The sequence below is a fragment of the Ailuropoda melanoleuca genome, chromosome 2, assembly GCF_002007445.2.
Source record: "Ailuropoda melanoleuca isolate Jingjing chromosome 2, ASM200744v2, whole genome shotgun sequence".
In the NCBI taxonomy this organism is placed as follows: Eukaryota; Metazoa; Chordata; class Mammalia; order Carnivora; family Ursidae; genus Ailuropoda; species Ailuropoda melanoleuca.
The window spans coordinates 157,306,906-157,319,255 of record NC_048219.1 but is presented as its reverse complement, the minus strand read 5'-3'; the positions used below and the strand labels follow the sequence as shown (position 1 = coordinate 157,319,255).

Here is a 12,350-nt window from a genome sequence, read left to right as displayed (position 1 = left end):
CACCAATAAACACAAAGGCTTCTGAGAATTTCTTTATGGGAGCGATTTTCTAAAGTACAAAAATTAAAAGAAAGTCCCCCCCAAAATACTTTCAATGAATGTTTCTGGTTTATAAAAGGTCAGCGAAATTCAATTACACAGAAAATATATAATGTTTGAATGGTAAAGCCTTTCAGTACGATATGACATTGACACACAACATGAGAACATAGCTTGAAATATAAAAATACAGTTGTGATCCAGGAAATGGCACCAAATTAGAACAGTTTTATTATTCAACATACCAATGTATATACATTATCCTCCCAAATAAGAAACAATTTGATTCCAAAGTTTAAAATGTAGTTTTCAAAACGAATCCTTATTGTAAATTTGGGGAAAAAAAAAAAAAGTCCTGCAAATTAGCATAAACAATTTTGATCCTTGACTAAAATATGCACCCTGTACCAATCACCTCTCTCATACAAAATGTATATTAAATAAAACCTTCAAAAAGGATCTTGGATATTTATTGCACGTCATACAGAATGCTTGCCATTATCTGAAAGGCTTTCAGCCCTTGACTGTATTAGCTGTTTAAAATATTTACTCAAATTTGGGTGAAAACAACACTCTGCACATATTAGCCTATGTAGGATCATATATGAGGTTTACCAGAAACAGGAAAATATAATCTTACTGGACTACTTCTGCCACTTTTTCTACAATAAGATTGACTCTGTTTTCTACTGTTAAAAGCAATGACAAGAGCTGAACAAATTAAAAGTCCTGTTGAAATGTCAGTTTTCTCTTTTCAAATAGAAACCACATGTAGAGGCATTTTACCAGTCATATATTTCTACTTCCTAGGACCAGCCCTTCTTGAAGTGTATTGGTTAATATCACACTAGGGGATGCGGAATAATGCTGTCCATCAGCAATAGTTCCTATTTGGGTTTCAACGTCTTCAACCTCTTTCAGCCCTAGTCAAGACAGCTCAGGCCAGCCAGAATGCCGTGGCTTGAAAAACAAAAGGGCTTCCTAGTCAGTTCTCATGCCACCCAGCGGAGTGCCTAGCAAAGAGGAGGCACTCAATAAATATTTAATGAATGAATGCAATTCTCTCTTGGGACCATTTTCTCTACTTAGGAAGAGTAATGATACATGAGTAATAGGCTGATTGTGGGTACACAGATCTAACATGACGGCTAAACAAAGAACACGTATGACATAGCACAGATGCTGTTAGCTTCTATAATCCTGTCCCAGGACAGACTGTGTATTTTAAGGGTTAAAACTATTCCAATAATAAAAATTGATTAGTCAAATATTTTTTTTTTTATTTTGCCAAGGGTCTCTAACAGTATTAGCCTTTGGCAATTCCCAAACATACGATGAACCCCAAACAAAACAAAACAAAATTGCACTATTAAGAGGAAACAAGTCCATGAAAGCAGAGAGGAGGGGCCAGTTAAGGAACAGCGACTTCCAGGAGACGGTTGTTTTTTCGTTTGCACGTTGGGACACTCCCATTTTTCTGGTTGCCCTGAATAAACTTCACACATACTTTATCTTGTCTGAACTGCACAAGGAACCTAGAAGAAGAGAATAGGACAAATTAAAGAAAAGTACACACATGACTGTGGATGATGACACTAACACAAGCTTTTGTTTCTTAATGGATATTGACCTCGATGAGTATTCCCACTTCCCATCAGCACTTCCTGCAGTCCCCACTCAGCCCCAAGGAAACTGAAGTTCATTAAACCCACCATTTTCCAGTAAGGTGAGAAGGGCTAAGAATTATTTCCATGTTCCAAATGGAAAGCCCAACATGTTATTTTCCCATTTTTCTCCATTTTTGCATAGCAAAAATATAAACTGGGGAATGGGTCCTATTAAATTATCAACAATTTCAGAAAATGAAATGAACAATTTCAGAAAATGAAATGAAAAATTTCAGGAAAGGGGTCTAAAGACCCTCCAGACTATGATTTCCAAACACTGGTTACTCACCTATTTCCTAAACAATACTTGTCATATCCATATACTATGCTGATAGTTATTTCTACCATAAATAAATATATTTTAAAATAGCTGTGACCTATGGAATAACAATAATAATAATAAAATCACAAGCTTAATCTGCCCCTCATATTTTTTAATTTCCACCAAATGGATATATATATATATATATAATAAAATTTACAAAATCTATCAGCATACACCCAAAGCCACCTCTTACCCTACCAGTAGTATGTGTGGTACACTGTGGGAAACCATATTCTAGTTGAAATCTTTCCTTTCACAGATCATCAGGGATCAAGTGCTTGTCCACAAGATTAGTTGTCACACCTTCCTACCACAAACATACTGCCTTCCTCCTGGGCTGGGTGCTGCGGGGGACACCCGGACATATCCAGTGAAGTCCCTGCTTGCAAGGATAGCATCCCTGCGGAGGCAGGAGAGTGGCATGGCTGGTCCAGAACCCAGACTCTCTAATCTCAAAGCCAGTGCTCTCTCTCCACCGTAAGAGTTAGTACAATGTTACCACATTTCCAGTATGCTTCTCAGGGAACCATTTTCTGCGTTGCTGGCATATAGCTAGCTGAGTCACTCTAACAGTGATGTGACAGATCACATGTTCACTGGCTCCACCACAAGTACACAAACATCAAAACAGCTCTGTTCTGTGCACATTAGTCTCAGTGTCAAGGTCTACGGAGCCTGTGCTCTGCAAACATTATCTACTGGACTGAAATGTGACACATAAGCTCCTGATTTATCAGTTGGTTTAACAGGATAGTACTTCTGAGCTTCTAAATGGGCTGTTTTCAAGTTGAAAGCACTGAAAAGAAAGAGCTATAGTTCCAAAATCATATCATCAATATATATACTTATATCTACATGCCTCAAAGAAAGAAAGCACCTTTCGAGTCTAATGCCAATACACACATTTAAAAAAATCAGGTATTTTGACATTTTAATTTTCAAATACTACTTTGGTATAATAAAAGTACAGGGAGTTCTTTTCCCCATAACTTCAGGATTGGCTGTCTTCATGTTCACGACTCACAAGTTCAATTCACTCCAGAAACAATAATAGAGAAGATGTACTGAGTATTTGCCATGCATTGCACTGATCCTAGTAAGCTACATATATTAATGCAACTTTGAAATAATCCTATGAGGCAAGTAATGTTATTCATCTCTATTTCATAGAAGAGAAAATTGAAGCATGGCCCACAGGAAGGACACAGTACTCAGAGAATCATGCTCCAGCAAACAATAATGTTGAATGCAAACTTTCACAGCACCAATACCAGTCAGAACTTCACAGTGAAAAGAATTTAGAGGATTTGATTTGAAATATTCACAAAAACAACTGTATACACTAAAATGATATATCTGTGGGTGTGTATGCATGTACATACACATACATGTATTTAAAATGTTTAATAGAACAAATTCACTTTGGTTTTTTCCAATACGTTCAGGACTTCATTTTTAGAAATCTTTTAGAAATATTCCACATTTTATTTAAGGTCATTCTTAAAATGCAATCTATTTATGGACCGAAAAGCTTGGGAGTTGAAGGACAGTGAATTACAAAGCAGGTTAAAACTGTCCTAAGGAGGGGCGCCTGGGTGGCTCAGTCGTTAAGCGTCTGCCTTCGGCTCAGGGTGTGATCCCAGAGTCCAGGATCCAGCCCCACATCGGGCTCTGCTGGGAGCCTGCTTCTTCATCTCCCACTCCCCTTGCTTGTGTTCCCTCTCTCGCTGGCTGTCTCTCTGCCGAATAAATAAATAAAATCTTTAAAAAAAAAAAATACTGCCCTAAGGAGTAAATAGGACTTTGACTCACCTCCTGGAAATCTACATCCAGTTTATCCAGAAAGACTATGGAGATTGGGTTTGTTAAAATAATTACTTCTACTTCTGAGAAGGACGCACTGAGGAAGGTTTCAGTCACTCAAATGAACACTGTTTATAATACTCATCTGTAGAGCTGGCAGTGAAATGGATTCAAGCCACTGAGGGTGAAAAAAAATACATCATGGGCATCCCTGCCCATGACTTTGTCAAATTTTGTTTAAATTTAAAATGGTCTCTCTCCAAGGAGGTGTATAATCCCTGCTTATGAGCTCTCGAGGTTATGAAACAGGTTCCCCGGCCCTTTCTCTGCCCCGTAGCTCCCTTGCTCGCTGGGCAGGGGCCCACCAGTGCTACCGGGGTTCCATCGGCTACTTTGTTTCTATGAAACCCACTAACAATTAGGAATTGGAGAAAGACAGGTGTTATGGACCAGTTTAAACGCTTTGTTTTCTTCACACGGCCACCCTGCCAACCTGCACGCACACAAGCATGTTTACTGCACATCCAGAACATCGTACCCCTCTTCTCTGCGACAAGGCAGGGTCTCTGCCACCCACGAGCGAACTCTCCCCTAATCACGTGCCTCACACACAAACCATGAGAACCACGGGAGGGGCTCTGTGGGTGATGATGTATGAGAGACACAGCTCGCGCGCTCCCGCCCAGCCCCTCCGGAGACTCGTGACCAACGCCAGGACGGCTCATCTGGGAAGCGCTGTAGTAATGAGGGATGATAAATTGCCACCAGCGGATACTTCCTCCATGGCAGGGGCAGTGTTCTCAGAATACCAGCTTGAGAAATGCTTAAAAGTAGCAATCCTTTGCGGCCTGGATGTTGACGTGATTTTCTCTGTCAAGACAGCCTCGTTAACGTGGGGAGCCAGCCAGGGGGCTGCTTCACCCATATACCAAGGAGCTCCTGCCTCTGGAACACAGAGAATCTTCCCAGGGCCGGTGGGAATCATTAGTTCCACCAAAACAGAAGCCCTGCATCCCAAGCTATAAAACATTTCCGCTAAAGGGAGTTTAAAGTTCTAACGGGCCCTAACAGGTTAAAATCTTAATTGACTGGAGCCCAACCAGCCATTATATATTTTTTTCCCCTACAGAGAAAAGACCCAATGACAAGAAACGTTATTTACTCCACATTGCGATTTACTCCACATTGCGATTTGCAATGTAGAGGATACATAAAGGTCAGCCTCCCACCAACCTCAATATCATTCTTAGTGTACAATGAGAACAGATGATGGACCTAAGGTTTTGTAAATCCCAAAACATTAAGGAGGATTAGTCTGGCTTATGGAGGGACAAGAATGGGTATGAATTTATTTCAGAAAGACTTTTAGAAAGAAGTGAAATAGAATAGGCTGGAAAAATCTTAATGAGAAAATAAAATCATTTCTTGAGCAATCCGGTTATGTAAATTCTTACTATACACGCAAAGAAGTATATATAAGCAGATAGTAAATATCTCCTGAAAAGTAAAGCAACCAATCAAGTATCAATCAGCATAGTAACTCAAATTCATTCAAAAGATCTCATATCGATAGAGTTAGTAAGAGGGGGGATGCTCCGAACTGCACGGCAGTGATCCGTCTCTATAATTAGAGCCCTACTGTGAAGTAAAAAAAAGCAAAATTTCAAATTTATACATAGCAGTCTTAGCACAATAGTCAAGATGCAAAGCTCGTTCTATAACTCTACTATCTATATGTGAAAAAAAGGCATCGCAAATATAACATATTCAAAACAGCACTCTTGACTTCACCCCACCCTGGCCACCCCCAAGCCACTCTTTCTTCAGTGTCATCTGTTGCAGTCAATGGTACCACCATTTGGGCTCAGGCCCCAAACCTAGCATCTAATCTGTTAATAAATCCTCTTGTTTTCCTCAAAATTACATTTGGAATCTGACTACTTCTCACTACCTCCCACTCACACCCTAGCCTAAGCCACATCATCCTAGACAGCTCAGAGAAGCTAACTTTTTTCTGCTTCCACTCTAGCCTCCCTAGAGTTATTTTCCATACTGCAGCCAAAGCAATCTTTGAAAATCACAAATCGGATCAAGTTACCCCCTTACTTAAAACCTGTAACGGCATTCCATCATCCACAGTAAAATCTCAACTCCTTACCTCAGCTCCCCAGCTCTACATGGCCAGGTCTCTGCCTGTCTCTCCAGAGTCTTTTCCTACCATTTCACTCTGCCACTTTTACTCCCGTCTCAGGGCCTTTGCACCTGCTGCCCCCTGCCTGGAAGGCACCTCCCAGGTTGTTGCCTGGCTTGCTCCCTTGATTCCAGTCTCAACTCAAATGTCACTGCATCAAACAAGGTTCCCTGACCTCCCTATCAAAAATAGCACCCTCTGGCCCTTACCCTGCTTTGTTTCCTTCCAGAAGCACCTGTCGTTAACTAAAGTCATATCACCCATTTCTTATTTATGCATATTTATCTCTTCCACCAGGATGTCAGGGACATGAAGGCAAGGACTTGACCAGCACCTTTCACTGCCCATCCACCATCTAGAACAAATATCAGACAGACACTCGCTACTTAAAGGTAGCCGTTGTATAACCGGATGAGACTGGGGTGCTCGACGAAAGCAATAAAGCCAGAAGTGAAATGGCACATTCAAACGATCATGCACATACTCATCAGAAATTTCGATATTGAGCTTCTGTTTGGTTTGGCTGAGAGTCGTCCGATACAGCTTGGTGGCCATTTCAATCAGGTGATCGCTGCTGAAGAGAAAGTCTCCTTTACTAGCTGCTTCGGAGCCCTGCAAAGACAAAGCAAGAGGCAGACTCTCATAATTAAAGACAGTGCAGGAGGTAAATGTTTACAGGCTTGGCTGAATGTATGTCTACAGTCTCTTGAAAACATCAGCTACTGAAGTCCACTCTTCCAAATACACAATAACAACAAAAGCGGCATTTCTTCCAACTTGCTCAGAGCACTTCTAGTCAGGTCACCAAACCTGTGCTCCCCAAAAGTTGGTAGATGGACCCGAGGCACCATCAGCATCCCCTGGGAGCTTGTTAGAAAGCAGAGCCTCAGGCCCTGCCACAGGCCCGCTGCACAGGAACCGCAACAGGGTCCCCGAGTGATTTGTTTGCACATTCAGGCTTGAGAAGCTCTGACCCAACCTGTGACTCATTCTGAAACAGCGATTGAAAAAAAGTTCCTATGATTTGGTTAGAGAAAAAAAAGAACAACAACAACACTCCCAACAAATATCCTAGGCAGGGGCTCTTCACCTAAGCTATACGGGGAGCTGGCAGAGAGTAGGATGGCTGTGCCCATTCCAAGAAACTCTGACTTGGTGGGACTGGGGGTGGGGGTACGGCCTGAGCATTAGCATTATAAAGTGTAATCAAGGTTCAGAATCATTGTCTTAGGACCAGATATGCTCCTTTTAAGTTAAGATCCACAGGAGGGAAAACAGGCTGAACTGAGCATATGGGATTTTCCTAAGTGTAGAAGCAGCAAGACAGGTGTGTCACCAACTAGATGTATGTCCCTAAACAGGATTAATATTTGCTGACATCTGCTTATTCAGGGACTATTTATTATATGATAGGCACTATACATAGTGTCTCATTAATCCTTATAACAACATCATGAAGCAGTACTGTTATTCTCTCCATTTTAAAGAGGAGAAAAATTAGGTAGGCACATGGAAGTTAAATGACTTGGCCAAGGTCCCTGTAACCTTAGTGAGACCAATTCCAGAGCCTACATTCTTAGCTATGCCATTCAAATCAGGAGGTCCTAGGTTAAGCTGAAAAAGCACAAAACGCTAAAAAATCTGTAGGTCAAAATTATTAGGCAGTTGTTTTATTGTGGCTACATTCTTTAATAAAAAACTCACAAAGATGAACAAAGGGACATTTACTAAGTTGGTATATAGAATAAACAACAGGAGGAAGCATAAAACATCCTTGGATTTCCATGCTTTTTCTCAAAATAATGCACATCACAGTGAGTGCAAACCAAAGCTGCTCAGTGAAATCAGAACGCCATGCACAAGTTAATAAATGTGATTAGTCAACGCAACTTCAGTTAATCAATTTCAATTACTGAAAAACCAAGCCTGAGATTTTGCATGGGAGTGAATATATCCAAAATCTGCAAATCAATAAAAAGTTTATACATTATAAACTTCAAGTAATAACATCCTTCAGATGTGGAAAATTTTAAGTCAGTGGCTCAGAAATTGGGCAAATGCAGAAATCTTTAGATCAAATCAATAGTTGAACCTTTACCTCTTTGAGGTGGACGGCAAAGAAGCCATCGTTTTGTGAGCTCATCGATACTTTTGTCACGTCCACCAAGGGAACCTCTGACTTGATCTGCCCCGACTTTTGATCAGCAAGAAGGAGATTGTTGTTTGTTAAGAGGAAAATCCGGGATGTGCTCTAAAACAAAACAAAACAAATAGGATGTAAAACCAATGATTAAAAATACCCCAAGTGGTCCATGAGTTTAAAGCATTCCTTATATGCAGAAATGCCCATTTGATCCCGTATCTTTCAGCATGCACACCTAGGTAAACTGAGAACACACTAAAAACATAGACAACAGGTCTTTAGTCATGTAAGTTTCAGAGAACAAGCAAAATTCCACCTAAACTTAAAGGTAAGGGGAAACAGCTCCCTTTACAGGAACTCGGCTGAGAATATGAAAGGTAAATCAGAATAATCAGAAAACGAAAGATGACTGTCCCAACTGATAAACACTTCCCACAGGTCTCCAGGGTTTGCATTTTTACCTTCCCATTGGCCCGGTTAATTTTGTTCACAACTTCAGCAATGATAATCTTTTCTTCAATGGCATCCTTGAGTTTCTTATACTTGGGATTCTTGTTGATTTCCAGGTAAGCTCCTTGGAATGGCTGCCCAACGCTAGAGAAGAATTCCCTTACATTAGAAACAGTTCCCGATGGAGACATTACTGGAGAAAGGCAACATGTCAGCCAATTCTGAAGCACATAACTTCATCAAAGTAAATTTTATCCATTTTATACATGTCCTAAATATAAGTTGGAAATGAAACCTGAAACCTATTTCAAATATACTTTTGATGGGATCATGGCATTTTGTACGTAGGACTTTGATAAAAATCTTATCGTATGGAACAATCAAGATAGAAGTGAGTTCCAAGAAAAAGAGTCAAGACACGTGCATGGTCTCATGTGAAGGGAAAGGCAATTCCTTTTAATTTGTTAATATAAAGTTAACAGCTGCCCACAAAGGACTTTTAGTGTCTTTCAACAATATGTGGCAATGGAAAAAAGGGCACAGATCATTACCGTCACCTGCTTCAAAGAAAAACTTCATTTTCTTGCAGAGAATAAGAAAATCCAGAGGCCGTCTGGGGGAGCACAGATCCAGAGCAAGCCCTTTAGAAGAGAACTACAGAGCACTTAATACTACCATGTAACTCTGGCTCTGTTTAGGCCAAGGATGAAAGAAGAATCAGGCCTCTCCTCCGAGGATATGCCCCTAAGTGGACAAGGTAAACATTCAGAACCAGAGTGGTTTTCTTTCAAACAAACTCCATCTTGCAAAGTGGCACAATCACGCACTAAGATGTCCATTTCCCTAAAGGTTTGTGGGGTGACACTTTCAGGGAAGCCTCTCCCAAGACACCAAAAACCCCCCCACAAAAAACAAGAACAAAAAAAATGAAAAAACCACCCAAAAAAACAACTATGACTTCTTTTTGAGCTATAACATTCTGGCAATTTGCAAATACAACTTTATTTTTTATTTTTTTTTATTTTATTTTTTTTTAAAGATTTTTTATTTATTTATGCGACAGAGACCGAGATAGAGACAGCCAGCGAGAGAGGGAACACAAGCAGGGGGAGTGGGAGAGGAAGAAGCAGGCTCCTAGCAGAGGAGCCTGATGTGGAGCTCGATCCCAACGCCAGGATCATGCCCTGAGCCGAGGGCAGACGCTTAACCGCCGTGCCACCCAGGCGCCCCTATTTTTTATTTTTATTTTATTTTATTTGACAGAGAGAGAGAGAACACAAGCAGGGAGAGTGGGAGAGGAAGAAGCAGGCTCCCAGTGGAAGAGCCTGATGTAGGGCTCGATCCTATAACGCCAGGATCAAGCCCTGAGCCGAAGGCAGACGCTTAACAGACTGAGCCACCCAGGCGCCCCTCCAAATACAACTTTAAATGCTTGTGTTGTGGGTGGAGGATCAGGAAGAAAATCCACATACGTGGTCAGTGTCTCACGGCTCCCAGCATGTAAAAGGCTGACACCCATGAGGGCTGGGGCTCACGCTACGGTGGGAGGTAAATTATTCCACCCCCAACTGCTGCAGGCTGCACGGGCCACCATCCCTGAAAATGGATACAACTACCCCAAAAGGACTTGGCGTGGAGTTAATATTTTTTCTTGTTGTTCATATTTAAACATGTTTTTAATAATAAAAAGTGCTAAGAGCCTTTGAATTTGTTTCTTCACAAATGTATTTTTCTCTTTCCAGTTTCTGAAGAGTCATCCACAGGGAATATTAATTAAGACAATTACTCTACAATTTAAAAATCTATCAAGAAAGAGTTAAATGAATGACTTGCTGGAGAGAGTATATAGGCCCTTTTCGCGTGTGAATGTGCTTCATACAGCAGGCACTTTGGACAACTTTGGATTTCAATGCTCTGTTCGACTTAAGGGAGTTTAGACCATCAAAAGCCGCCAAATCAGCTGATCCAGCAAGCGGTGTCATTTAAAATATTTAAACCACATGAGCCTGGCAACAAAGTTTATTTCAACTTTCCAAAGGAAGAGCTTTTAATAGTGTGTAAAGACACGGGAATATAAGCACAGCATATGTAATACATGTGAATATACTTAGCATATAATGCTTTCTCATTTCTAGGTCGTCCTTTGGGAGAAGCTAAAAGTTCTTACAGATTTGGCTTGAAATCGTTCAATCTTAACTTTTTTCAGAAACATCGATGAAAAAGGGATATACGAAATTCTGGGGGAGAAATGATGAACTTGGGAGATGTAAGGACACTCAGGTAAGCAGTCTTTACCAATGATTTCACTTGGCAAACTTAACAACTGGTGTTCCTTCTTTTATGGAGCACTTGGTGTCTACAATAAGGGAATGGATCTGGCTGCACAGGCCACTCACTAGCAGCGTGCCCAAGGACTTAGCAGAGCAAAGTTATCAGAGACCAGGGCTTCCGGCAATACTCAGAAAGTGATGGTTCACTCTTCATTATGATGCAAATGAGCCCGACCCAGCTGTTCAAGTAAGACTGGAATGGGGAGGACAAGAGATTGCCAACAGAAATTGACTGGGTTGGTCTGTGAAAACGATGGAAAACTAACAGGAATTTACAATGTAGATTATTCTTAATAGACTACACAATTTCTATTTTAAAGGACAACTTCTAATTATTTAGTGAAGTGTTCAGGCTAATGCCAATGAAGTAAAACCAACAAATGTAATCTCATTTCATTAAAGTATACTATGAAAGCCATTGCCCAAATGTGCTTATGTGTATTCATATCCAGCTGATCATAAAATAGTTCATAAAATTAAAAACCCCTCATGGATTACTAAAATCAAATGCCACTAGACCTACAAATATATTTGAGAAACTTTTAAAACACTTTATGGGTAAAGCAAAGCCATAATACCTAGATGGGTATAAAGCCTTCTTGTCTTTGAAGAGTTCACTGGCTTCTAATTTTTCTTCGTAAATAAGTTTCTGCTGATCTGTGAATTGGTCCCTGTATTTTTTACACTGTGAGAAATGAAAAGGGGGGGGGAAGATAATCACTTATATAAATAAATCTTACTCAAATATGCTAAGTCAATTTAACAGCATCAAGAATAAGACTAAATGCGTACAAAACACCCATTTAGAAAACCAAAAGCATTTTTCCTTTCTGGGTTTTAAAAGGCTGGTCCTGGACAATGTCATAAAAACTACTGTTTGTATTGTGGAACTTGGGATGCTTCTTCAAAACACAGAAGGGCCTTGCTGGCTGGGCCCTGCGGGGAGTACTGACCCTCCCACGATGATGTCAGCCTTCCCCCCCACCCCCCAATCCTTTAATCCTTAGGCTGTCACACTCTTTCACAAAGACTCACAGTAAGAACAACACTGTACATCACAATTCACTGCACACATTTACACACACACATACAGACAACGGACACAAAAGCTTCACGAGACAATACTTTCAACATGTCCTGTACCCCATTATTTTTGATTCTACCGTATTTCATTTTAAAACCTTGGTCAGTAACCTACTAAACTGATTTCATGACTCACAAATATGCTGCAACAATTGGTTAGAAAAATACTTCTCCGAATCCCCCATTACCATCTTACAATGTGGCCGGGACCTAAGGAATCTCCCCTTCACCTGGATTCTGAGATGGCACTGGAGGCAGAAAGGGGGTGGCTGGAGGGACAGGGCCAGGTTTTTTAGATGAACTCAAAGAAATTCAGTTA

The 12,350-nt window shown here is 40.6% G+C and overlaps 1 protein-coding gene across 4 annotated transcripts in view; it reads right to left on the bottom strand.

Annotated features, from left to right (window-relative positions):
* Positions 1–244: 244 nt before the first annotated feature.
* Positions 245–12,350, bottom strand: part of MYO1B (myosin IB) — a 174,364-nt gene continuing 162,258 nt past the window's right edge. For all 4 annotated transcript variants that reach the window (XM_002917994.4, XM_011223385.3, XM_002917995.4 and 1 more), the window contains 5 exons: positions 11,527–11,633; positions 8,630–8,762; positions 8,124–8,276; positions 6,510–6,637; positions 245–1,574 (listed from right to left, as the gene is read on the bottom strand). In XM_002917994.4, coding sequence (XP_002918040.1) covers positions 1,451–1,574; positions 6,510–6,637; positions 8,124–8,276; positions 8,630–8,762; positions 11,527–11,633 — 645 coding nt within the window. In that variant the 3' untranslated portion in view covers positions 245–1,450. The remainder of the gene's footprint in view (positions 1,575–6,509; positions 6,638–8,123; positions 8,277–8,629; positions 8,763–11,526; positions 11,634–12,350) is intronic.